The sequence below is a fragment of the Phragmites australis genome, chromosome 6 (assembly GCF_958298935.1).
Source record: "Phragmites australis chromosome 6, lpPhrAust1.1, whole genome shotgun sequence".
In the NCBI taxonomy this organism is placed as follows: Eukaryota; Viridiplantae; Streptophyta; class Magnoliopsida; order Poales; family Poaceae; genus Phragmites; species Phragmites australis.
The window spans coordinates 41,965,668-41,990,755 of NC_084926.1; the positions used below are offsets into that span (position 1 = coordinate 41,965,668).

General features: G+C 42.3%; 3 protein-coding genes and 1 non-coding gene across 4 annotated transcripts; 2 read left to right on the forward strand and 2 right to left on the reverse strand.

Annotated features, from left to right (window-relative positions):
* Positions 1-7,845: 7,845 nt before the first annotated feature.
* Positions 7,846-7,939, reverse strand: LOC133923317 (small nucleolar RNA R41). The gene has a single exon (XR_009910576.1). It is a non-coding gene; the product is annotated as a small nucleolar RNA R41 (small nucleolar RNA).
* Positions 7,940-10,928: 2,989 nt separating this feature from the next.
* Positions 10,929-11,367, forward strand: LOC133920690 (uncharacterized). Its single transcript, XM_062365291.1, has one exon. The coding sequence runs from the start codon at positions 10,952-10,954 to the stop codon at positions 11,324-11,326; it is 375 nt and encodes a 124-aa protein (XP_062221275.1). The 5' UTR covers positions 10,929-10,951; the 3' UTR covers positions 11,327-11,367.
* A 3,209-nt stretch (positions 11,368-14,576) lies between these two features.
* LOC133922568 (uncharacterized) lies at positions 14,577-16,591 on the forward strand. Its single transcript, XM_062367948.1, has 2 exons — positions 14,577-14,937; positions 16,100-16,591. The coding sequence occupies exons 1-2, from the start codon at positions 14,748-14,750 to the stop codon at positions 16,219-16,221; spliced, it is 312 nt and encodes a 103-aa protein (XP_062223932.1). The 5' UTR covers positions 14,577-14,747; the 3' UTR covers positions 16,222-16,591.
* A 2,169-nt stretch (positions 16,592-18,760) lies between these two features.
* LOC133923241 (auxin-responsive protein IAA5-like) lies at positions 18,761-20,598 on the reverse strand. Its single transcript, XM_062368660.1, has 3 exons — positions 20,512-20,598; positions 19,994-20,170; positions 18,761-18,928 (listed from the first exon to the last, which is right to left on the reverse strand). Exons 1-3 carry the CDS (start codon positions 20,596-20,598, stop codon positions 18,761-18,763), a joined length of 432 nt encoding a protein of 143 aa, XP_062224644.1.
* Positions 20,599-25,088: the final 4,490 nt, after the last annotated feature.

Sequence of the window (25,088 nt, forward strand, 5' to 3'; positions counted from 1 at the left end):
TGTTATTTTCCAGAAAACAAAGATAGGCAATATATATTGTGCTACCTTGTAAGTTGTATACTTGTACCTAGTGTCGTTTACGTTATGGCTGACGTTTTTTTAGCGGGATTTTGAAAATACAAATGGTGCCCTGCAAGAGTGCAACAGGTTCTATTACACCATTCGAGTAACAGAGATCGCATGTATAGTTTCCTAAGCATATCTCGGGAGTCGGAACTGAACGTATTTGGTTTGAGAACTCCAGTAGTAGTGCTTTTGCATTTCATCTGCGTGGCACTTTTGCAAGTTTCAGCTATCCATGAGCTTTTATTGACCGTCTTGTTCTGTCCCTTCAAGTCCTTACATCGCAATTTCATAGTATTATGCAGATTTTAAGCAGCTCACATTTGTTTCTTCGAGGTATGAGGATTGATCGGCTATGCAATTATGTATAGGGTTCAACATAAACCTTGAGGAGTCATATGAGACCTTTCGCAGAAAAAAGGTGCAAGGCAAGGCATGCATTGCGTGTAAATTCCCTTTTGATTTGTTTATGTGGACGTACCTAATCATGTCGGGAAAGGCACATACCCATGCTCCCATCCAAATCATGATGCTTTCGTATAAGAAAAGCATGCAGCCATGGATGCCGGTCACTTTTCATAAGTGGAAGCTAGTAGGTTTAGGGAACAGCGAGAGAGATTTTAGTAGGACTTAACAGGCTCCTGAATGCACTAACCTCGGTTAGCTCACTGAAATGAAGTACTGGGAGTACTGTAATTATCAAGGTGTGTACCTTGGATCTCGCATCGGCATCGATCGCGTTTGATCGTGCTGCAACGAATGTGCTTGCCTACCCCTGTACGGACATGATCGCACCTGGCGAAAGTGCTCCGAACATGCATGCTGCCCGGACAGGAAGACGGCGAGGAGTCCACCCAGAATAAGGGGAGCTCCAAGCTGGGAGATTAGATGAGAGAACTAAAAAAGAGTTAGTGGAAAATGAGTGTAAAAGTTTGCTGCTCTTTCACCCTTGCTTGCTCTCGTAAGCGGTGCTACAGGTGGAATAAGAGCTGCTCGAGAAGAAGCTGTAGCTGTGGTTGAGCTAGTGCTTCATACCTTACTGGACAAGGAAGGAAAGGCAAGGAGGATCAGTACGGGAGAGAAAGTGATTTAAGAATGTGAATTTGATTTAATAAGTAATCAAGGCAATTGCTTAGCGAAAAACTAAACAAAACAGATTCAAGTTAGCCCAACCCAAGGGGTAATCCAGCTACAAATGAAAGAGTAAAGCCTCTGGCGGCGGGAAACGAGCCTTTTATATTGCTTCCGGCATGGCGGATTACAATAGTACCCCTTGGGGGTTAATTACATGAGTGCCATCAAGGCCTGCTATCCGGGGCATTACAGTACATTCTCGTTGGTCGGCTATCTACCGGAACGCAGTACGTGCCTACAGTGTCAGTCCTTTCTCTGGTTAGCGCATAGGGACACGTGTTGTCATGGCCGTCCGTTGTGACATCCTAATTTTGGAGAAGAAAATTCTATACAATCACATCCTCGAAATATCCTCTCTCTACATGTCTTTTTTTTCTCATGCATCACCAGCTCCGAGATCAGGAGAAAGATGGTATGATCAAAGTTTCGTGAGGTTTTTTTTATAGAAGGGTGTATAAAATTTCCTTTCCAATTTTGAGTGGCTGCTCTGGATCTCCGTGCATGCGTTAAGTTCCGTGTCCGTCCCGGGGGAGGGATCTAGGCAGCTTTGTCAGGAGGCCACCCAGCTGAAGCCCCCAAACTTGCCGAAGCTTGGCGACCTTCGGCTTTCCTTGACACTCCAACAAAGTCTCGCTATGCTGTTCTAAGATTATCTCTAACTAGTTTTTGTCAGGGTCTAGAATCTCTTCACAAATTTTTTTTCTTTACTTCAACGTCTAACGATTTTTTTTCACGGATTTCATCATAAAGGGGTTTAAAAATCATTCTTTTCAAGACGAGATTCTATCTCCTTTACCTTCACAAATCCCTTCGAACAAAAGCTGTTGGAGATGAGAGAAAATAAAAAGAATGAAAATCGAAAGGAGAATCGGAAAAGAATTAAATGAAGGAAATATAGTTATAGATGTTCTAAGCCTATATCAAGGATTGCCGGGCTTAGTTCGTGGGCATCCTCCCCGAAGCCACTTTCGGTATGTCATGGCCCCTTCCGGTGATACCCCACGCTCTCCTCACAAGGTGGTTTTCCCTCCTTTGTGCCGCGGTCGTCCTAGCATGGACCCGGGGAAGACGAAGGATCCTTTCCCAACACTGCCATGTTTTGATAGGCTTTCATGCAGGAAGGGAACCATGTCGCCATGCGTCAGAAATTTGGAGCAGCCGAACAGAGGAATTGGGGTGGAAACGTACTGTAGCTACCCAGCAGTACGAACAAATATCATTTACTTATGAGGATTATGTCACATACTTCTTTCCAACAATCACATGATCATGGAAATTTTGGGTCAACTTTATCAAATATTACGTAAATTTTGTGATTGTTAAGTACTTACGGATTTCAAAGGAGTTTTTGGTCTCTCAAGGTGGTACCAAGTGTCAACTAGCTATGTAGGTCCCAGATCAGTTAAAAATTAATCAGAGAAGAAAGAGATTATTGGGCGCCCTAGGATTAGTTAGTTAGGTAGGAGCCGGAATTTGTTGCTTAATTGGTTCGGTGGATCGACCTGGTCCCAAAGATCGCAGAATTTATTATACGTACGTGCGTGCGTAGATCCATGAACCGACAGTATATTGCCATATATTGCCATTCATGGCAAGGTTTAAGAGTTGGCTACTACCTTCGTTTCGTAATATTTGTTCACGCCTACCATTACGTATAAACCAAGAAATACTGAAATCGAGTAAAAAAATGCATAGAGATGATCATGCTACCCCTAATCAATGCAAGAATGAGAATAAATAACTCATCAATGTTCGAGTAAATACATACATGCACTCAAGGGTATAGCAGGAAAATAAACCATAAAGCATTCTTGGTTACTGCAATGAACAAATAATTTGAGACAGATACTCTAAGGTTATGGATAAATATTGTGAAACAGAGGGAGTAATCTTTTGTTCACTAGTCATTTCATCAATAGGCCCGGCGCGCGAGACCAAAATAATTTGGAGGGAGTGTACTTTTGAAATGTTCGCATGCAACTACTGCTACCTGGTGTACATAGCCTGATTGGGAGAGCAGCTCCTAGATTCTCACAGAAAACGGGGTTTAATTTGTAAAATAAAATAAAAAGATTTGAATATATATTTTTAATCTTATATCTTTACTATATAAAACACAAGTTAGTTTCGTATCACCTTTTTCTCTATTTTTTTCATATAATAAAAACTCCTAAAATTTGAATAATTTATCCACTTTTATCATCTGTTCTCGTCTTCTAGCCTCCCTGTCTTGTTACTGGCTACGAATAGGTGACTCATTTTACTAATAAAAATTAGAATAAAAATTAGCGGATAATCCTTTTTTTAATCTTATCTGAAATCAAACTACCACATTGATCTCGACATATTCGTTCGACGTCACTCTAATGACGCATACACATCTTCATACCTTTAATCTGTGCTTGATGTTACCACGTATAATATTTATATTTTCATTACAACGTATATACACTTAACTACTAGCAATAAGATGACTCACTCAAATACTCTCGGTGCATACTAGTTCTAGCTTTACATATTCCTCAAGCTTGTGACAATCATGTGCAATATTTGCACCCTATTTGGCAGAGCTCCAGCGCATAGCTCTACGTCAGATCTTGTGTTGTAGGCTAATGTTCCGTTTGACACAGCTTCAGATCTAAGATTTCTCAGAGCGGATCAAACCTAGCTCAAAAAATCTTGTATATAGAGCTATGGATGAATTAAAGGTATTTAATTGAGTTGTCTGGTTTTTATTTTGAATTAAAAATAAAATTTTAATCAACTTTATTTTATCATATAAACTCTAAATCTAGTATGAATTTCGGAGCTAGTGTTGTACCAAACATATCTTAAGATAAAATAGTTTAAGTCTTCATTTTTAAAATAAAATAAAAATAAAATGATTTACTCAAACACCCTTAATATACCTATGACTTAGTTTCATAAAATTTTAAAACTAAAAAATTTAATTTTAAAAAAATTAAAGATAGAGCTCTATCCATTAGCATGATAACATAGATAACGTGGCGACGAGGAAAGACACAGACGGCGCACTCCATGCATGCATAGGATTCGGCAGCATGGCAGTTTATGGGTCTGAGTTAATTTCATTGAACACGTCGATGTCAACACACGCGAGCCTGCCTGCAGGGTAGGGACATGCTGCGTTAACTCGCGTCGTCAGTGTCAGTGCTGCATGAATACGATCGAGTACAGGTAGGTTGGTAGCCAGGCGAGTTGGCATTGGCCGGTCGCAAAATGTTCTTACGGTACCCTTTTCACGCACGCCGGCTGCAGGTATTACACTACACTCATGTGCTTGTTTGCACGTACGCTAGCTCGCAGATCACCGACGGATAAAAAGATCCAGGCGTGTAAATATATACAGGTGCGTTTGGTTTATTAGATGAGATTTCAAACAGTTGAGCAGGCTAAAAAAAGAATTAGATTAAAAGAAATTATATTGGTTGAAAAAATATTTAATTGATTATATATAACTCTATTTGGAACAGCTTTTTTCAGAGAGCTTTTCTGAAAAGTCAGCTTTACTAAGAACAAGCTGTCCAAAAAATCTGTTAATTAGAGAAGCTAATCATTTGACAACTCTGGTTCTTTTGCTAGAGATTATCTATCCTAAGTGTATAATGTATGATATGCCCTTAAATCCTTTTATAACTTGTTTGATGGCTAAATAGGTGCAAATGTTATTATTATTTTTATTCTTTGACATTTTGATATTGATATTTTGGGTATTTAGTACTTTCATAACGACATACAAGTAGTTTGATATCACAAAGTCCAACAAAATACTACTCCTACCAGTTTGATATCATAAAGTCCAACAAAATACTATTCCATGTGTGCAACCTACAATCATGACAATAAAATGGCGGCAATAGAATCACGTGATGCACCCATATTAGACTCATCTATTCCAGCACTCGCATCATCTGTAGTATCTTGGGTACCTTGAGCTGTTGCATCGTCGTCATCATAGTTTTCAAAATCAGCATCATATATGGCACTATCCTTAATAAAATTATGAAGAGCCACTGCAATAACTATGATTTGTGATTGCTTCTTTATTAAATAGCTAAATAAGTTTAATAAAATACGCCACTTCACCTTTAGAACTCAAAAGCAATACTCAATCACATTTCAAAGGGATGAATGTGAATAGTTGAACATCTCATTCAATTCCACTGGAGGATGACCATGTTGGAATTCAGACACATGGTATTTTTGATCTTTGTATGGCGCTAGAAAACCTTTTTTATTAGGATATCCTGAATCGACGAGATAATACTTCCCTACATAGCAGAAGTGTTATATAGCGTATAATATCTAATTAATCATCATAAAAATATCACATACAAATAATTACCTTATGGGGGATGTGGAGATTGATCTTTGTAGGTTATCAAAGTATCATTCAATATGCTAGTTTCATGAATGGATCCAGGCCAACTAGTTTCAACAAATGTGGATCTCATATCAAAATCACAAACCGCCATGATATTTTGTGAAGCATATCCATGTCGTCCAATGTATTTAGGTTGTTCACTTAATGGCACAATTACAGGTATGTGTGACCCATCAATTTCACCAATGCAATCCTTGAAATGAGACCAAAACCTAGCTTCTTAAAGCCTAGAATGCACTGTCATAAACTGAGGATATTTGGGTCTTATGATGTCAACAGCCAAGAGAGTTATGCTATATAGTACCTAAGTTAACTTCCTACGAACAGTTTCTGTCGAATGGCCAAACCGATTCTTGACTTGGTGAATAGATTAAGGTGCACCACAAGTCCACAGAAACATTGCCAATGCCTCTTTACTACAAAGTTCTCTAGTTGATTGTAAACCATAATGATTTACCAATATGTCATGTAGATGATGAAAAACTGACATTCTCATTCTGAACATATCATAACAATTTTCACTTTCTCCAAATTGGATTTCAACCCACTAAATTTTAGTCATGCTAGGTATTGTCTCAGCCTTCTTGTTACCTGAGCCACCATAGTTGTTAATGAATTCCAAAGCAGCATATGCAACCATGAAATCATCATCATCGCTAAGACATTTTGGAATGACGTCCCTTAATTCTTCTTTCTCACTTAAAGAACTCATCTTGAAAACAACATACATATGTAACTAAAATCATTAATCACACATCCAAAATCACACATTAAAGGGAAATACCATTAATCATTAAATGATGAAAACAAATCCAGTACACATGATACACAACTTGTAAAAAAAGTCATATTACATAACAGGACACCATACTTAAAATAAATCTAAAATACATGACATACAATTATTAAAAAAAACTCAAGCAAGTCTAATGCTTCCTCCTATCCTCCCATGTCCTCTTAAGCCAAGCAAGTCTTCTGTTTGGTGTCTTTAAAGTGATAAATACATGACGATACTCCTTTTTAATTAGAAGTTGAGTGATATAGTAGTGCTCATCACTCCTTTTTTTCAGCCCCAGACTTAATAACTAAATCTAGCAGTTGAGCTATCTCCTCTCTAACATGATCAACCGCAGTAGAAGTTGTAGAATTTTTACTGCTTTCAGATTTCTTCTCGTATGCATCCACCAACCGTTTCATAATACCGTATCTGCACGTCTTCTTTGGCTTCTTTCCCTTCAAAGAACCTTCAGCAACAGATCTTTTCTCCTTGCCACGTCTGCTAATAATGTCATCCTCGCCCTCCTCTCAACAACATCATCATCTCCATTTCCTACAAGGGCTGCTCAGACTTATCATTTTTTGTTCCCTTACAAACCAGGTCCTCCTCTATTTATATAATAAAGGGAAGGAGAATTTATAAGTGGGTCCCGTTTAGCAGACCCATATCTGGCTAGATATTCTAATTTAGGATCATTATTATGGAGAACTCGGTGATCCCAACTTGCTCTGAGAGCTTTGTGTGCCCGTCCCATCCGTGGAACATCTCCCTTTGTGGACCCCAGATGCCTAGCCTGTCCCATCGCCGTGTGCCGCAAGATCGTTTGCCAAACCGTCCCGTCCCTGCGCTCCACAAGTCTACCTGCAAAATTGTCCACTTGCCTGGTCATCTTGCAGACCCTATCATGTCCATCATGCGGCACTACATCGGCCCGCAAAGCCTCATCTCATAGCATTTAATGCTACAGGTCGGGGGCAATGCCTAACTGCACCGGCCATGAATTTATTCACTAGATGAGGTGCCTAAAGAATGAAAACACTTGAGTAGACAACGATAAATGTGATTAGATGGGTTAGGTAAGAACTGGCCTTGTGACTAGCAAGGACTGGTCGCGAGATCACACAATATCTAAGGGAGATTTGTCACGCAAACCTTTCCCTGGTCGTGCGAGTCTCCACCTAGTTGCGCAATGGCCCACGGGTTAGGAAATATCTCCTGCCAGTTGCCATATGCTCGTGAGTCTCGTTAGTCAGAATGCCTCCTCACCCAGTACTCCGACAAATTCATAACTAAGTTTATTGCTCATACATCGGCAACTGATTCTTTGGTCAACATGTGTTTCTTTGAACACTTGTCATCACATAAATCAGGAAAAATCTTGCCTTTGATCACGATTTCTATAGGCAAAACATGCAGATCAAATTGTTTCAAAACCAAAATAATAGATGAGAAATCCCAAAGATCTTGGCAGGCTCATCGGAAGGATCCATTGGTTTCTCACAATCAGGAATCAGAAAATAGGTAGGTAACCGAGGAATTTTGGATCATCAAGCCTCCATGCAAATTATAAATGTAAATTCAGAGAATAATCTAGATAGTATATTGTAGATCCAACCAAAAAACAACACATGCTTTTGATTTACATGTATCCATCTATCCATTTTTCATCACAAATTGGGAGTAAAAAGGAGATGGGGACTCACCTCTTCCAAATGTCTACCGGGTCGCACGACATATAGGAGCGGTTGAGGTGGCGTCTAGGAGGGCCGACGGTGTCCAGGCAAGCAATAGAGAGGGCCGACGGTGATCAGGAAAGCAGCGATGAAGACGGTTGAGCGGCAATAAAGAGGGCCAAGCAAAGGGTCATCAGGCTCATCAGGAGGGACGACGGAGGCACCGAGCGACCTATTTAAGAGGGATATGGGTTGTGGATCTACTGGTCGGAGGGAGCTGTCGCGGAGGTCAGAGCTCAAACCCTAGTCGCAATCGGAGGGATCTCTCTTGCATGTGGTGTCGGGCAGAGAAGAGAATAGGGTGGCGATCGATCGGTTTGGGGCGTCTGGAAGGGTAACTCAATGGCAAAAGCCGGTAAATATTTGCAAACTTGTAGGGCACTCTCATATTCTAGTCTGTGGCTTGGTGCAGAAATAGGCCACCAGCCGCTTTTGCTTTTTAGTGCAAATGAGGCCTGGAAATGAAGTGTGGTTGAGGGAAGCTGGCCCAGAAGCGACGCGTTTAGGGCTACAATTTGATTTTTTTTTGTTGCCACAATCGATTGCAGAAGTGGTCCTAATTACACATGAAGATACTAAGAATTAAGATTATGATTAGTTATTCGCATGAAGATAGTGTTAATTACACACACGTGTACTTATTCCAAAAAGAATGACAAAACAAATCCCCCAATGAAACACCAGGAACGGGTAGCAACTAGCGATGCTACCACTGGGCTACACACCCGTTCCCAATCAAAACTATATTCTAAACAATTTGATTCTAATTCTTCCGTCCAATCTAAATATGGCATAAGGCTTATTCATCCATTGTGTATACCATGATTACTCGATTAGGTAACAGCACGGACGGCTGAGATGGCACCACGATCGAACGACGTCGTGCTGAAAATATTACGTTCTATGGGTGTGGCCCACACTACTTCCGTCCAGCCCACTACGACTACAACGTCGGGGCCCACCTGACGGTGGTCCCGAGTGTCGATCGAAGAGGATGCCATGCCACCACTCGACGCTCAAGTCGAGCAATCCTACGTTCCTACGGTTACGGCCACATGAGCGTGTGGTATCAGTTTAGGTTAATTACGACTGACTTTTTTAAGTAGAGGCATACACATATTTTATATATATATATATATTCTAATATATGTTTAAATAAGATTAAAAATATAATCTCATATAATATATATAGAAACATTCGTACTGACTATAGAACTCGAATTCAAATAAATAACTTTCACTATAAGAATACTAACCAACTGAGTTAGCCACATCGTCACACTACGTACCTTGATTAGTTAATGGATGCGTACTTACCATGCGGCTACACCTTGTAGGCTTTAATTAGGCTTAGTCGGCGGTATGTTTTAAGCGTGTTGAACAGTGCAAGTTTCATTTTTTTTGGCCCAACTTTGAGCGTGTTGAACAGTGCAAGTTTCATTAAAATATGCTTTTTTCGTACTGCAACATTTAATTTGTACTGCAACTCTAAGGCCTGAATCTGAATCCGATCGCCTCGAAAGGGTAGTTTTGATCAGCTTCAGTTCGCCCCTTTCATTCCTGTCACAATCATTTACATCGCAAACATATCTCTCTCTCATATATCACAAACGCCTTTTGCATCGCATGGTGCAGGCTGCCTCCCCCAATATAATTTTGTTCTCTTCTCCTTTTTCTCTCCACTTCTCACTCCATCGCCGCTATCATCACTGCCATCCCCTCTTCCCCTCCACGCCTGCTGTTAGAAAAATCAGCACTTTTATGTTTAAATTAATCCATAAACAAATCATGAACTCAAACATATAAACTAACATAATTATATAATAAGAGCATATTCTAGACATATATATATATATATATATATATATATATATATATATAAGCGCTACATAAATATTTTTACAATATACTCGATGATATGAATAATAGAAAACATATGTGATTGCAGTGGGTGTACCAATCTTCTGTAAAGTGAGATGCAACAAGAGTAGTTTAGCCTTCCTTTGGAGAAGATGCCTAAGACGCTATGATCTCGATGCTGAAGACAAAGTAAAGGAAGTAGATCGCGAGTAGTTACGTCGAGCGCTTTCCAAAACCTTATCTACCATCTCCCAGTATATGATCTCAATGACGATGGGTCTCGAAGACCTGCTCTCCTAATCGCCGGTGCATACCGACGCGCAAGATGAAGTAGTCTATCTGTGATAGCGCAATATAGAAGAAGAGGTAAAAACCCTAACTCGTGTATGTGTTGTGGTAATAGCCGGTAAGTATATATATAAAAAAACCAATGTGGTTGGGACATGCCACGATTAAACTCTCAACCGACACAATCGCAATATCGCATGACTGTGTGGATTGTCTCATGTTGCAAAAATAAAGGTGCAAAAGAAGGTTGCACTTGCATTGAGCCATATTTTGACATACCATTTATGCTTAGGTCACTCGTCTGCACTCTCTTCCCCAGGAGGGGCATGAGTACGTCCATAATCTTTCTAGTCCTTTCATCCACATATGCTATTGGTGTGAAAGACACAATTCTATTTAAGCTGTTCTCCTTTCACCTCTATTAATACATACCATTTTTGCATAGCTAGACCTTTGGGATTTTCAGAAATTATAAATGAGGTTGGCCCATATATGTAACACCTGCTCCCTCACCTCGCTCACGGTGCCTCTTTGATTATAGGTCTCCTCTACTTAAGTGCCACTCGCGCAACCCTACCTTGCTTCTTGCAATCCTGCGTGCATTGCTGCCTCCTCCACGCGCGCCACCGCTGTCTGCAATTGCCACTGCCCAGTGCTCACACGACCACATTATTTCGTCACCGTTGATCCATGGGCCTCGAATTCGAGCTGCTGTCCGGTGATCAGCTCCAGCCGATCCGGACGGCCGCGGCGGCGGCGAGGGCTGCAACGACGACGCAGCCGGACGGCGACGTCGACGGGTGCGCCACGCCGACGTCCGCGGCTAACGTGCTGCTGGCGCCGTTGGTCTGCCCGCCGGCGCCGAGGAAGCCGAGGCCGCCGGCAAAGAGGAAACTGCAGCACCGACGCGGGCGCCGCTGCGGATCGGCAGCACCGCCACCTGCGCCCGCGCTGTGGTTCATCGCCGTGCCGCACGACGTCCTCGCCGCGGTGTTCGTCGCCCGGCCCGCCTCGGCGCGCCGTCCGCCGGCAGCCAAGAAGGTCCGCGTGCACGTCGTGGGCTGACGGACGGGAGCGTGCGTGCGTGCATGGCATGGTGCTTTCGTGATCCCAATTAGAGTAAGTGCATGCAGTGAGGCCGTCCATGGCGCCCTGGCCGCCGTACAAGCAGTTGTTGCTAGGAGAGCTGAAGCGATGGCCTCAGCATGTCTAGTTTAATTTTAGTAGTTAATCTTAGCTTATTCTAGCTTACTTTAGTCGAGGTAGCTAGTTTTCTGGGGCTAATCTGAATAACCAATTGTATTTGTATTGCCCCAGTATTTCAGCTTGAGTGTATGATGTTATCTGATGAAGGGAGCTAATGGACTCATTGACAGATGAAATTGTTGCAGATTACTTCTCCAAGTCCTTCTAATTGTTAGCTGATTGTTTTGGTATGTGATGTGAATTGTGTGACATGGCTCTTCAGCCTTTCAGCTTGCAAGTCAATCAATAGAATTTGCAGTTGACTTGCAAGCTGATGAGAGGCCACTGGGACACCAGCAAATGGAATTCTCCCATGTTTTTGTGTTATTAATTTGATTTTTCTAATTTCACATCTGTGGTTAAGTAATCCATGCCAAATTATAATAGTTTTAATTGAGAGAGAGAAGGGAGAAAGAATTTGCAGGTAATGGCTAGAGAGGGAATGAGACTGGCCAGAGCTTCCAAAGGGTGTCCTCTTGCCTTGGTCCTTTTGATGCCTAAAAAGGGATGCATGCATGAGCAGGGGCTTGTCAATTCAGAGAGGGGAGGCAGAAGAATAGATCTGGAGGGAAAAGGTGGTTAATGCCACTCAGATCTGAATTCTGTGGAGCCATCGCTGCAGGGATTCAATGATTCTGTCTACGCTGAACTACTAATGCTGCTGCTTCTGTATTTTCTGGAAAAGCATGTGGCAGAAACTTCAGTTAAGTTGTGTAAGCCCATCATATGTGTTCATTTTGTAAAACTAAAAAGTTTCTGGGAATTTGTAAATCACAGATGGTTATTAATTAGTAACATTGAAGCATCCTCTTAAAAACATCAAGAAACTAAACAGAGGTAGAAAACAAATCATACGAAATTCCACATATGATCATCCAACGGTGGTGTTTTTTTATAAAATAAAGTTACCAATAACTCGCAAGAATAATTTCCAATAGCTATTTTTAAATAAACTACCATGTGCAGCCGAGTTTCGTTTTTATAATAAGTTTGGAGCTACCTGCGGAACACCACTGTTTGTGGCGACGCTGGTAGGATTCTCTTGTTAACAAAAAGTTCGAGATAAATCTCTTTTTCAAAATGCAAAATAAAGTATATTTGATAGAAAAATCTCGGTGGCACGTACTCCGGCTTTTCTGACGCCGGAATTTCATGATACCCGTTTGCCAGTGGCACAGAAAGAACTTTTCTGTGTTTCTTTGTACTCATGCCGTTTTCTAGCTGCATGAGCATATGGCTCGCTGCAGGGTGTGTCCATGGCCTTGGACATAGATGAGATCGATCGACAAGCATATATACAATTACCATGCGTTGGCCAGTGTAGCTTCGTGATAAATGATGCTTCTTGGTAGTACATGGACGTATACTTATTTTTTTTGGACCAACAAGGACACATATCGGACAACAACTTGTGTATGCATGCACGTATGTCCCCCAACATTGCATGGGTAATATTTGCTTCAGGGACGCACCAACATTTACACCTTGGGTAATAATTAGTAAAAAGCATTTCTCTTTTAAAGCCCTTTTCTTCTTCTTCTTTACTGGCACTTTTCACTTCTTTTTTCTTGCCCACCACAGAGCTCACTTATCATTATGTTCTTCTCACTACTTTTCACTGCTGCTTTAATTTTTCTCCACACCGAAAAGACATGCCGGTTATTATTATCGCAAAAAAAAGACATGTCAGTTATTATTATCGCAAAAAAAAAGACATGTCAGTTATTATTATCGCAAAAAAAAAAGACATGTCAGTTACTACTATGCATACGAAATTTTTACCCCAAAAGCTAGTGTGGCTCGTGAGGCTTGGAATCTGGAAGTCAAATTTTTAGAACCTCATATACCTCTATTAGGAATGTAGTATGCACTTGAACACACTTAGTAGGATGGTGCACTTGAGCATAATGGAAGTAAAAAATGGCTGCCAATCATAGCGCCAATGAAGGGCGTAATTGAAGGCCTGCCTTTGCATGCATGGCCATCTTTGTGACTTTGGTGTGTGTTGATGTCTACAAAGTTTGTTACTAGGATTAGCAGCTGAAGGCCAGGCTTCGAATGCGAGAATTTAGCAGGAAACAATGTAGAAATTCTCAAAGCAATCCCAAAGAGGAAAGTACACGAGGTCCAGGCAACGGGCCCAATCAAGGCCCAGAAAACGAATGAACACGGGCTCAGCTGGTCTGTCAGATCTTTGGACCCAAAGGCCTTTCATGTTGGCCCAGTGTTCAGACATTCCTGCCTGGTGCCCAGCATAGCCCAACCCAAACTAGGCCTCATTTCCCAATCCGGCCCAGGAAAGCCCGTTCGTTCCAGTCGAGGCAGCTGAGGTGGGTGGACCCAGTATCCAAAAGGGGAAAGTCCAATTCGCCCCCTGAACTGACCACGCAGTCTGATTTTGCCCCCTGAATCCGAAAAAGAGGAATAATACCCCTCAACTCTCTCGTGTTTGGTTGAAGTATTATTTTTTCAAAAACTGTTATTAAAAAATTGCTTATAAAAAATTATTTTTAATTAACTTTTGATGTGAATAAAATATATAATATATATAATAGCTCTCAGAACATCATCTATCAAAAGCTTAAAAAAAAACTCTACAATACCATCTTTTAGCTTCTACCGGTAATAATAATAATTTTTTTCAGTTTTTATTTCTTAAAAGCTATTTTCATAAATGAACTGTTTGATTCTAAATAGCGAAAGTCAGTAGAATCTATGTTATAAGGGTATGGTTGATAGAACTTTAGCTGATCTAAATTTTTTGAAGAGAGTAATTCTTTAAGGAAAATGATTATATGACAAAAATAATTTTCTATAGTAAACTCTACGAAGAACGATTCTACGTGAAAAGTAAATTAAAGGAAGCTACTTTTTTAACTCACAACATCTAATTTATTTTAAAACATTATTCCTATAAATTTTACTCAATGATTAAAAACTAAAAAATCTATTTAACAGAGCTCTTCCTAATCCTAATGAGAGAGCTGTTTTGGATTCTGACAAACAGATCCAAAATATGTTGCGGCTAACCTGTGTGTCACGTCACCTCCACGTATAGGAGACTGGTCTTCTCCTCCTCTCTCTCTCCCAACCCTTCCCGTGCTCGCGTTCCCCTCCCCGCATTTTTTGCAGTCGGGCTCATCCATCCGTCCCCACCCAACAACCTAACGAGAAGCTCCGGAACCTTCCCTCCCGCCTAGGGTTTGGTTCACCGACCGCGCCGGGCCGGGCCGTGCCGGGCATGGCGTACGTAGACCACGCCTTCTCCATCTCCGACGAGGACGACCTCGTCGGCGGCGCCATCGGGGGGCCCCGCGGTGCGCCCGTCAAGGAGATCGCCTTCGCCGCCGCGCTCCTCGCCTTCGGGGCGCTCGGCTCCGTCGCGGGCCTTCTCATGGCGGCCAATCGCGTCGGAGGGGACCGCGCGCACGGTGAGTCTGACCGCTCCTTCCTCTCTCTCTCTCTCTCTCTCTCTCTCTCTCTCTCTCTCTCGATTCGAGCAGCTTTGCTTGTTTCGCGCGCCCCGGAGGACCTTGAGGTACTGGGAAATAGAGATTTGAGGATTATTACCCGATTTGGGGGGTGTTAGCTGCGGGGTTAGAGTTCAGTGCCCAGGGTTGTCAGAAATTGAGGGAGTTACCTCTCAAAAAAAGAGAGAAGAAACTGACGGAGTTTACTTGAGCTGCCTGCCTATTAGGATTGTGAAATTGAGGGAGGGACTTAGTTTTGGGGTGCCAATTCAACATAGTATTTTGATTATTTCTGTGACTAACATGCGAGAGCAAGATAAAGAGATAATTATTTGTTATTACTTTCTAATTATCGATGAGGTGCTTTGCTTGACTGTGATAAAGAGATAATTTAACATAGGATATTAAAGAGCTTGGATTTGGATGAGGTGCTTTTCTTGACTGTGTGGCAATCGGGACATGGTGTGAACTCTATAGGGATAATGCAGCTTTTTGTCTGCACATAGCCATTTGGTGGTCAAATTTGTTACTCCTATCAACAACTTATCACAAAATTCGAGTGCATCTACCCAACAACAACAACAAAGCCTTTCCCAAGCAAGTTGGCGTAGGCTAGAGATGAAAACAACTAAAAAGATGACAATAAAACAATAACAAATAAAGGTACTAGTAATAGTAAAAATAAAAGTAATAATGAGTGCATCTGCCCAATCAACACAATATTGAGTGCATTTGCATGCCCCCTGTGCAGCTTGTAGCCAAATGCTCCAAATCTCCAATAGAACAAGCTGAGGAAGCAACGGAGGTGTATTAGACTTGTAGCAACGTTCCGTGTGAATGCCCTAGTTTGAAATTTTTAGGTAATAATTCAGAAGTGAATCAAATTACATGTATTTGCCTTCAGAGTAATAGTATGTATTCAGAACTGGAGCAAGTTGTGATATGGATGTGGAAGCTTAAGAACTTGCATGGATGCTGATTCACCCTTTTAGTGCAATGAACTTTCTCAGTAGCTTTCATCCAAGACATCAGCTTTGAGTTGCACCCATCTTAACATGTTGGGCCTATGCAGGAACTTGTCCCTTAACTTTACCTGAACTTTTGCCTCTATTTATTGGAACAGGAATTTTCTTTATGGTTTTGGGTATCGTAATGTTCATCCCCGGGTTCTACTACACAAGAATCGCCTACTATGCTTACAAAGGTTACAAGGGCTTCTCGTTTTCAAACATCCCGCTGATCTGAAGCGGTGTCGCTGGTTCAGAGCTCAGATTGACTCGTTCAATGGCTCTGCTGACATAGTAGACACCATGTTCTACATGTTCCTTGTGTCAATTTGTTATGTTCATCCATGTAAAATGATCTGGTGGATATGTACAGATAAATGCAACCATAGTGCTGTATCGTGGTGCGGTCTGCTGGAAGGTTGTTCGCTGTGTGCTCATGTGAATTACTGAACTGTGATACTCTGCCCATGATATGAACTTGTCGCGTTGCTTAAATGGAGATGTGCTACTTTGGTTTCGAATCACGAGGGCTGAAGTATCGGTCATTCCATGAGAATTCCTGAGCAATTTCGTCAATCCAATCGAGTGGTGATTACCACATTTCAGAAGTTTTTTTTTCATTGCACTCTCTTACCTGGCATTTCTGTGCAAAGGTAATTTTGTAGATGTTTTACACGTCATTGGATTTAGTTGGTCAAAACAAGGGAGAATCAGTCCCACTGGGAGCAGCGAAATAGAAATGAAACCAAATCAATCGAAAAATTGTGGCCGCATGAAATTTGGAGGGGGCAGACGACACGACGCGCCCGTCCAATCGTGTATCGGCGTCTCTTTGGGCACATTGCAAAGGGTGTCTCGTCCATGGAGAAATCAGCCGAGCACCCGTTCGTCTGATTATGCCGTGCCAACACCAAATTCATGTCCAATATGTTTCTCTGGAAGATGGTACCAGATCATAGCTTTCTTTCACGAAAATCAGATATAAAAAACAAGAAATACAAAAGAAATCATTTGGTTTTGAGGTGTGGCCAGGTATTGTGGCTTGGAACTAAAAGAAGATGGATCTCCAAACAATCTTCTCCTGGCTAGGCATCGATCTGGGCTGCATGCGGCAGTCAGGACGCCATTGAACGGCGCCTGCTGTTGACTCATAATATGGAGCCCTGCATCTCATTTCTCTTGCGAACAAACGCAGAATAAAAAGCAAGGAATCTTCACAACTTCTCCATAGAGAGAAACACAAGTTTTTTTCGGGACGAACGAATCGAAGAAATCCTAGAGCGGCATCACAGAGACCAGATCTGAACGGCTGCGGCAAAAAAAACGAAGCAGAAATGAACAGACCAAATTTGCCGAGGATGAGTCACACCAGTGGCGGCGGCTGGTGTCGATGGACGAGGTGGGTTTAGGGTTCTTCAAGCCCTCTTTCTTTATAGCACTCTGCCAGCGAATCGGGCCTATCATCGAGAGACACGTGTCCCGCGAATCGTGTAGGCTGGCTCTACTAGGCCTTACGTCACGGGTAGTTGGGCTACAGGCCCAATTTGGAGGCAAACAGTCCGAACTTTTTATTTTTATATTTCGAAAGTAAAAATTACAAAAATAAACGTCCATTTGAAAAAAAATATAAAATTAGGCTATTAGCATCCGCTGGATTTTTTAAAAAGCTGGATCATAGTATTTTACACTACCAAAAAAAATTATGACTGTTTAGATAGTGTTTTAAATTTTAAGAGCAATGGAATGTAATATTTTTAAAAACATATCACATGTTAGAAGGGTGCTATATTTATTTTGTTCAAAACTATCATCCATTGGAATGACAATATGTTCATATCATCCTTCCAGCGAACGAATAGTCTAATTATGCAAAAAAAAAAAATCAAATGAACATCTATTTTTACAATTTTTTGTTTTTCAAAATATAAAAAATAAAAAATCCAAACAGTCGGGTACTTGGGTTCGAGATGTGCTTGGACTTGAGCTCGCGAGATGCACGTCGCCTTGCCCTTGTGTGCGCGCGGCGACGATGATCGGGGGAAGCCGGAATGCATCCAAGGTGAGAGGCGTGGGCGGCGCAGCGCAGAGCCCGAAACCCAACCGTCGTGGTGCGGATTGCGTGCGCGCGGGCTTGTTGGAGTGGGCGCTTGTGCCTTTACTAAAGAATTTGCTATGTGAGCAAAGTTAAAAACCGTTTTGTGAAGTATGAAAAGCAATTTGACAAATTTGCTACGCAGCGAGAACAAAAGGCAAAGAGCACTGAAAAGCACTGACGTTTAGTAAGGCTTTGAGCTTAGGTAAGAAGTATCGGCATACAACCACAATTACAAGAAAGGATCCCTGCAATAAAAACTATCACAGAATTTTCTCAGTGAGCTTCCAGGTAAATCTAAGCACTTTGCCAGCTAAAAACTTGCGTAATCACGAGCAAATAACACATGCAAAAAAATCTTAGACCCGCATACGATTCACCAGTGGTGAAGCAGCTGAGCAGTAAATTTGATGAAAATTTGAGTAAGGAGCCAAGGATAGTACTTAGATTGTGGCATGATTTATGGTTTTTTTTCCTGCGCGTAACGACTGTTGTGTACATTTTTGGTTATATATGTATAAAAAGCATTCAGGTGAATGTTATTGTTGATAAATAATTACCCAAGCTCCTATCCTCTATTTTTTCCAAGTAAATCTACAACATTGAGCACTTATGGCAGTGGATCTCGTCAATAAGCTCCTTACAATAACAGAGGCGTACTTATCAACATTTGTAACAGCTGACCTTATGCAGTCACAAGGGCAAACCGCACCAGAAAGAAGCTTAGATAACCTGGGAAGTCACCAGTGATGAAGCAGCTCAACATCTTCTGGAGCCCCATGGAGAGATCCTTGCAGCTGGAGTATGTCTTGAGGTTCACCTTCCTAAGGTACGAGGCGTCATCCATGCCTACCTTCACATGTATGCTAGAGATCTTCAAGCAAATATTGGAGCATGTCACATTTAGGCCTCGAGCTCTAGGAGCTGATTTCACGCCAGAATTGCTCTCAGCGTTGCCAAACGGGTTGGTCGGGGAGTGATTTCGTGCGGGAATCACTTCCCGTTTTGTATAGCGAGGTGGAAGCTGAAAAAACTAGCTTCCACCTGATTCCCGACTGATTCTCCTCGATTTCAACATAATATTCTCTCATGAATCATTTCCATCACTAGCATACCAAACAATTTTACAAATAAAATCACTTCCACCATAGAATCACTCTCACTCTACTTTCACCACAGAATCACTCTCACCACAGAATCAGAGCTCTACCAAACAGGCCCTTAGATTCCAGATTCACTTGTACATCCATATATACCTGAGCTTGTAGTGAACCTAATGCCTTTTTTGTTTAGCAAAATATTTTCCCTTTTTAAGTGAGAAGAAAATCCTAAGACGGGCTATTCTCCGTAGTACTTACTTTGATTGCCAGCTGCACTATGTATCCCAGGAAGATTTTATTTGCTTCATCCAAGATCTTATCACCATATTTGATTAGTTTGTTGGAGTACCATGTGAGAAAGAAGTTCCCCTTCTCGGTTTGGTATGTTCAGTTATCTGCAAAAACCTTGGTGTCCTCTGGAGTGTCATTGTAGTCCCCAGCGTTGTTAAGCAATTCTCACTCACGAGGGTCTTTCTAGATAGGGTCTTATAGAATTTGCTTCTCTCCCTCTCCGGGTGGATCTACCCTGGTAGGCATCAAAGCTACAAATGACTTACGAATGACTGAGCCGAGCCCGCTCCCCTCCGGTGACTCGTGGATGCTCTGCTCCTGCTCTGCGTGACACTGATGCATATCCTCCATCTTGTCGAGGGCTCTGTCGAGCTCGGCATACATGACAACAGTGAAGCGGATCTGCTCTGCGTGACAGGTAGGTGATTGAGTCGGCAACAGAGCTGGACTACCTCTCTTTCGGTTCAACAGTGCCCATGGCGAGCTCCTCCTTCATTTCCGGATGTTTTTTACCAGGATCTTGTCACCGAAGCCGTGCTGTAGTGGTCTTCTTCCTCAAGCCCAACAGCAGCCAAACTTCTGTTAGCATCATCTTCCCCACGGCCAGCAACCACATTGCTCTGCTCCGCCATTGATTCATTGCATCCAGACGATGCCGGGCTCCCGAGCGAGGAAGGAGATGGCCTAGAGGGGAGGAGCAGTGGCTGCAAAGGGAGTAGACGAGGGTGAAATAGGTAAAACATCGAGCACCTCAAGGGCACATGTGCAAGCTTCGTGGCGACAACGACTTTGGATTAGGCGAGCGACATCGCGATTACATGGAATGGGGTTCGACAATGACGATGCTCGCGAAGTGGTTGTACGCAACAGAGGGTGTGCGGGGGCTGACATCAGAAGGGGGCAAGGGTGGTTCGAGGTGGCGTTGTGGCAGGGATGTGTGCAATGGAGGCGCGCGATGTGGCAGTGGTCGGTGGAGTTGCATAGGTAGATGGAGATGTCAACAGTCCAGAACCGAATCTTAGCCGTGTACTCGGTGCAATCTCACCGACCCAGTCGCCTGCTCGTCGGATGCCAGCGGGGGAGTGCTGCGGGAGCAGAGCGACGACGGAGTAGAAGCCCAGGCGACTACCATCGTGGAGGTACGGTAGGTGGCGGAGGAGTGGAGGCGCAGGCGTGGACGTCCCGATGGCCACCAGCGTGGAGGTCCAAAGATCATGTACACACACGTGCCTCTACTCCGCTCCTGCACCGCTCGCTTGCCACGTCGTCACCCAGAAAGGCGTTGCTCGAGTTGTAGCACCACGGACCCATCGTGTGGGCTGGCTCGCCCGTCGTGCGTCGACCTCGTGGAGGAGGGGTGACGCCTTGCGAAGACATCTACAACGCGAGGTAGCGGCCGGTGAGGTGCTATTGCTAACGCATGGAGACGCGGATTTGGTGTCATTGATGTCATGGGGAGGAGAGAAAAAGCGGCGCGAACGCCAGGTAGATGGGGAAGGATCGAGAGTCCAGTCATCCAGTGCCTTCTACCATCGGAGACTTCTTTACTGGTTGAGAATACCTACAGTAGCTTGAAGCTACTTAATTACGATTCCGTTTGATACAGCTTCTTGTTATGAATTATGACTTTTAAAAGATTTTATAGAAGTTATGTTAAATAGTATGATTCTGGAGCAAATTATTAATAAATAGATTTAAGAATGAAATGCACAATTTGAAAAAAATAGAATCTACAGATTTTTTTAAAACGAATTGTGTAGAAGCAAAGATGTGCCAAACATAGCCTATATTGCGCACGTCCAATACTTTACATATCGCCACCGTCAACACATGTGGTGTACGACCACGGTAAAAAAAGATTACGTGGACTATCTGGTAGCTCACGAACGCGACAGTCTTTAGAATGTAAGAGATGAAATATGATACGTTTGCAGGTTGCGATTTGCTGATTACTGTTGGTGTGCTTGTTGGTGCGTCTGAAAGGTGGTGAGATGCCAGCTGATTGAACCATTCCCCAACTGAGCTTTCATGAGTATGCACGGCATGCGAGGTTACTTTTTGGACTGGACAGATTGCAGTACCATTGTTGATTAGAGACGTCTAGTGGACTTTTCTGCATGCATGTAAAGATGTTCAAATGTATGCGTCTATTAGGCTAGGTCGAAGCAAGATACTATAGATACTATAGACACGGTATAAATATGATCCTACACGAGTTCAGACCGGTCATACCGGTATGACACGAGCCCTCGTGTCGTGTTTGGGTTAAGCACGTAGCACAACAGGTCAACATGGTCTGGTCCGGATGTTTTGGGGGCGGTACAGGCATGGTCCAACCCTGGCACACGGAGGCCTAGGAGGTAAGGTTGGTCCGGCACGGTATGGCCCGGCCCGGCGCACTCACTCGGTACGCGGTGGCCCGGTCGGCAAGCTCGGGAGGGCACATCACGGCCTAGTGGGCGTGCGACGGCACGATTGGCCCAACATGGTACGACCCAGTGGGCGCACTTAGGCCGGTTGTAGCCATTGCGTGTGGGCACACGGGTTTAAGGGAACTGCTCATTTAACCTGGTATTTTTAAATTTTATAGCTGTTTTGTGACCGTTTGAGCTAAAAAAATCAAAAAATTATAAAAATCACTATTTTTTACCTATAAACAGAGGATTACTTTGCCCTCTATTCCATACCAGTAACATTATTTGCTCTATTGACTCTTATTTCCTGCTCTCATTCTCGTCTTAAGGTTTTTGATAATTAGCAATAATTTGCCAAAAATTCGAGCAATTCTAAAATCGTCATTCTGCTGCTTTGAAGTTGAAGAAATCTTGATGATTTTTTTACATCGTTGGTCATTCTTATTTTATTATTAGTTTTATTATTTAATTATTTCTAACTCTGAAGATTTGACTTTTTTAGTGTCATTCGATATTGATCATGGATGCCGATAATCATGATCATAGTACATCCATCGATCATGATTTTTTTCTCCAAGGACTCTCAGGGGATTACAACCCCTTTGATTTCAGTGATGCAGCTAATGATGGACCCGACGGTGAACCTCTAATTGTTTCACATGTAGATGATGCAGTAGCACCTCCATCATCAGGCTCTACAAGTGCACATATATCAGCAAGCACCGGCTCTAAAAGATCAAGAGCCGATACTTTCAAAGTTTGATAGGACTTTGAAAGGTTCTACAGAGAGAAAGATAGGGTAAGTGTCAACTATATTAGGTGTTATATTTACAAACATAAATTATCCACAAAGCCTTCAAGTGGAATAAGATATTTGAATAGGCACGTCACAACTTGCAAGTGAAGAGTGGAGCAACTATGAAGCAGACGGTGTTGCAGTACAACCCCGACGACTCTGTTCGTCATTGGAAATATGACTCTGCCAATGCTCAAAAAGAGTTATACCACTTCATTGCAAGAGCGGATCTACCACTTAACATCGGTGAGTTTACTGCATTTGAAAATTATATTAAGCAAGCTCATAATCCTAGGTTCACACATTGTCACGTCCTGAAATCCGTAATTGCGTGCTTAATATTAAACATGCATCAATAGCTTTATATTTAAATTTGGATCGCTTCCGATCGCCAGATTGAAATATGAATTGCGAATACAGGATCAGATGCTCCTGAGAATTGTAATCACGACATAAAAAAATTTCTCGAGTTTTTAGCACACTAGCGCACCTCACTTTGGATTAATGAGGTGGGAGAAGGGAATTTGCGTGAGATAAAAGAATTAGAAGCAAAATTGAAATTGATCACTTACATATGGGCCCTTTAGAGTGAAAAAGATCTGCCTCTCTTTCTCTAAGGGCAGAAACCCCTCTCTCCCCCCTCCCTCCCACACGTGCTCCACTCCCTTATCCAACCAGCCAACACAAGTGAGAGGCAAAAGTGAAGTTGTCCTCTCTCTCTCTCTCTCTCTCTCTCTCTCTCTCTCTCTCTCTCTCTCAAGTTCCCCCTTTCCCTTTGGTTTCCCGCCTAAAGAAGTGAAGCTGAGGTACGTCTGTGGTATCCACGTGACCACATGCTCGAGGGTTACTCATCCATCCAATTTGTTTTCGCCTCCCCAAAAGATTCGATGCGGTTTTGACCTCTTTTGGTTTTTAAGTTGAAACTTTGGAGCTACGGCTATTCTTCTCTGTCCTGAGCTTTCCGCTTCTTTCCGAAGGTCACCAAGCTGGGCAAAAGCAACTTGGGTGAGTCTACTAGGCATCCATGGTGTGTGTTCGTATTTTGGTTGGATCGTTTTCGAGTTGGAGCGATTTTTGGCGAAGTTAGAGCGTTCTTGAGGTTTAGAAAAAAAAAGTGGATTTTAGATGAGATTTGATTTAGGAATTGAGTTGCTAGGTGGTTAAGTGAGTTCTTAAACTCTCTTAAACATATCTCCCTTTGGGTTGGAGAAGATCTCAAATCGATTTGACAATATTTTGCCCCAAATAGGGGAAGTTTTGGAAAGTTCGGAACCCCTGGACAATTTTTCAGAGGTTACGCAGTGCGGAGTATCCGCGAAAATGTGCGGATAGTCCGTAAAAATGCGGAGGTTCAGCAGAATTTTATGGAGGTTCCGTAGTTACTATTCATCAGGTGAGCTGAGGCTTGTAAAATTCATAATTAATTTATTCGAACTCCAAACGATATGAGATCAGTTGTGTTAGCTTCGTATGAGTATGAGCTACGTGTTAAAAGTGTTAGAACTCCATAAAATACTTTTTATAATTGATGAGTTAATTAAATGTGTTTCCTCTTGTTTAAATCACCGATAATCAATATCATCTCCAAAAACTATGAAACCACTTGGACAATTCATGTTTTGCGCATCTTATAGAATGTATTGTTGTATTTCATCCATACTCATGGCATTGCATATGTTATTTTTTTTACAGAATGCAGATCCGACGATCCCGGAGGTCGAGTTTGATCTCGACGCGTCCCACCTTTCTAATCCAGGGCAGCACAGCAAGCAATTAACATATTTCACCCATGTCAAATTTGGAAGTCTCAATTGATGAATATGCTCATGTATGTATGTATGTGTCGGGTACCCTTGGGTAGAACCTATGTCGATTGCATTTTTCTACCTTGGTCAATTGTTCAAGTAATTTCCTTGTGGTCTAGAGATGGTGTTATATCTAGGTACGAGTACGATATACATGCTTAGCAATGCTTAGGTCTTTTGGTAGAAGTCGAACGATGGTGTTTTTCGTTGTTCGCGAGTATAGAGATTACTATTGATTACAAATACATGCTGATGGTGAGATGGTTGGTGAGTGGTGAGTATGAGACAAGATGTGGACGGTGTTAGAGGTGTCGTCTGCCTCGAAGAAAAGTCCTAGGAGTTGGTCGGGAGAGGAAACCCGAGCACCATATACCGCTTGCATCGTTTACAGGTTTTTTAGAGTTCTCACAATTTTAGGTGATGTTCTTGGTCATGATTATTCTACTTACCATACTAATATTTGTTCTAAATTATTAGATATTTATAGTAAATATAAAACAAAGTATGTCGAAGTTCGCCTACAACCACCTCCACTAGCACCTACAATAAGTAAGAAGACGACAACATGGAAAAAAAATATTTGGTGGAGGTTCTTCATCCAGAAGTT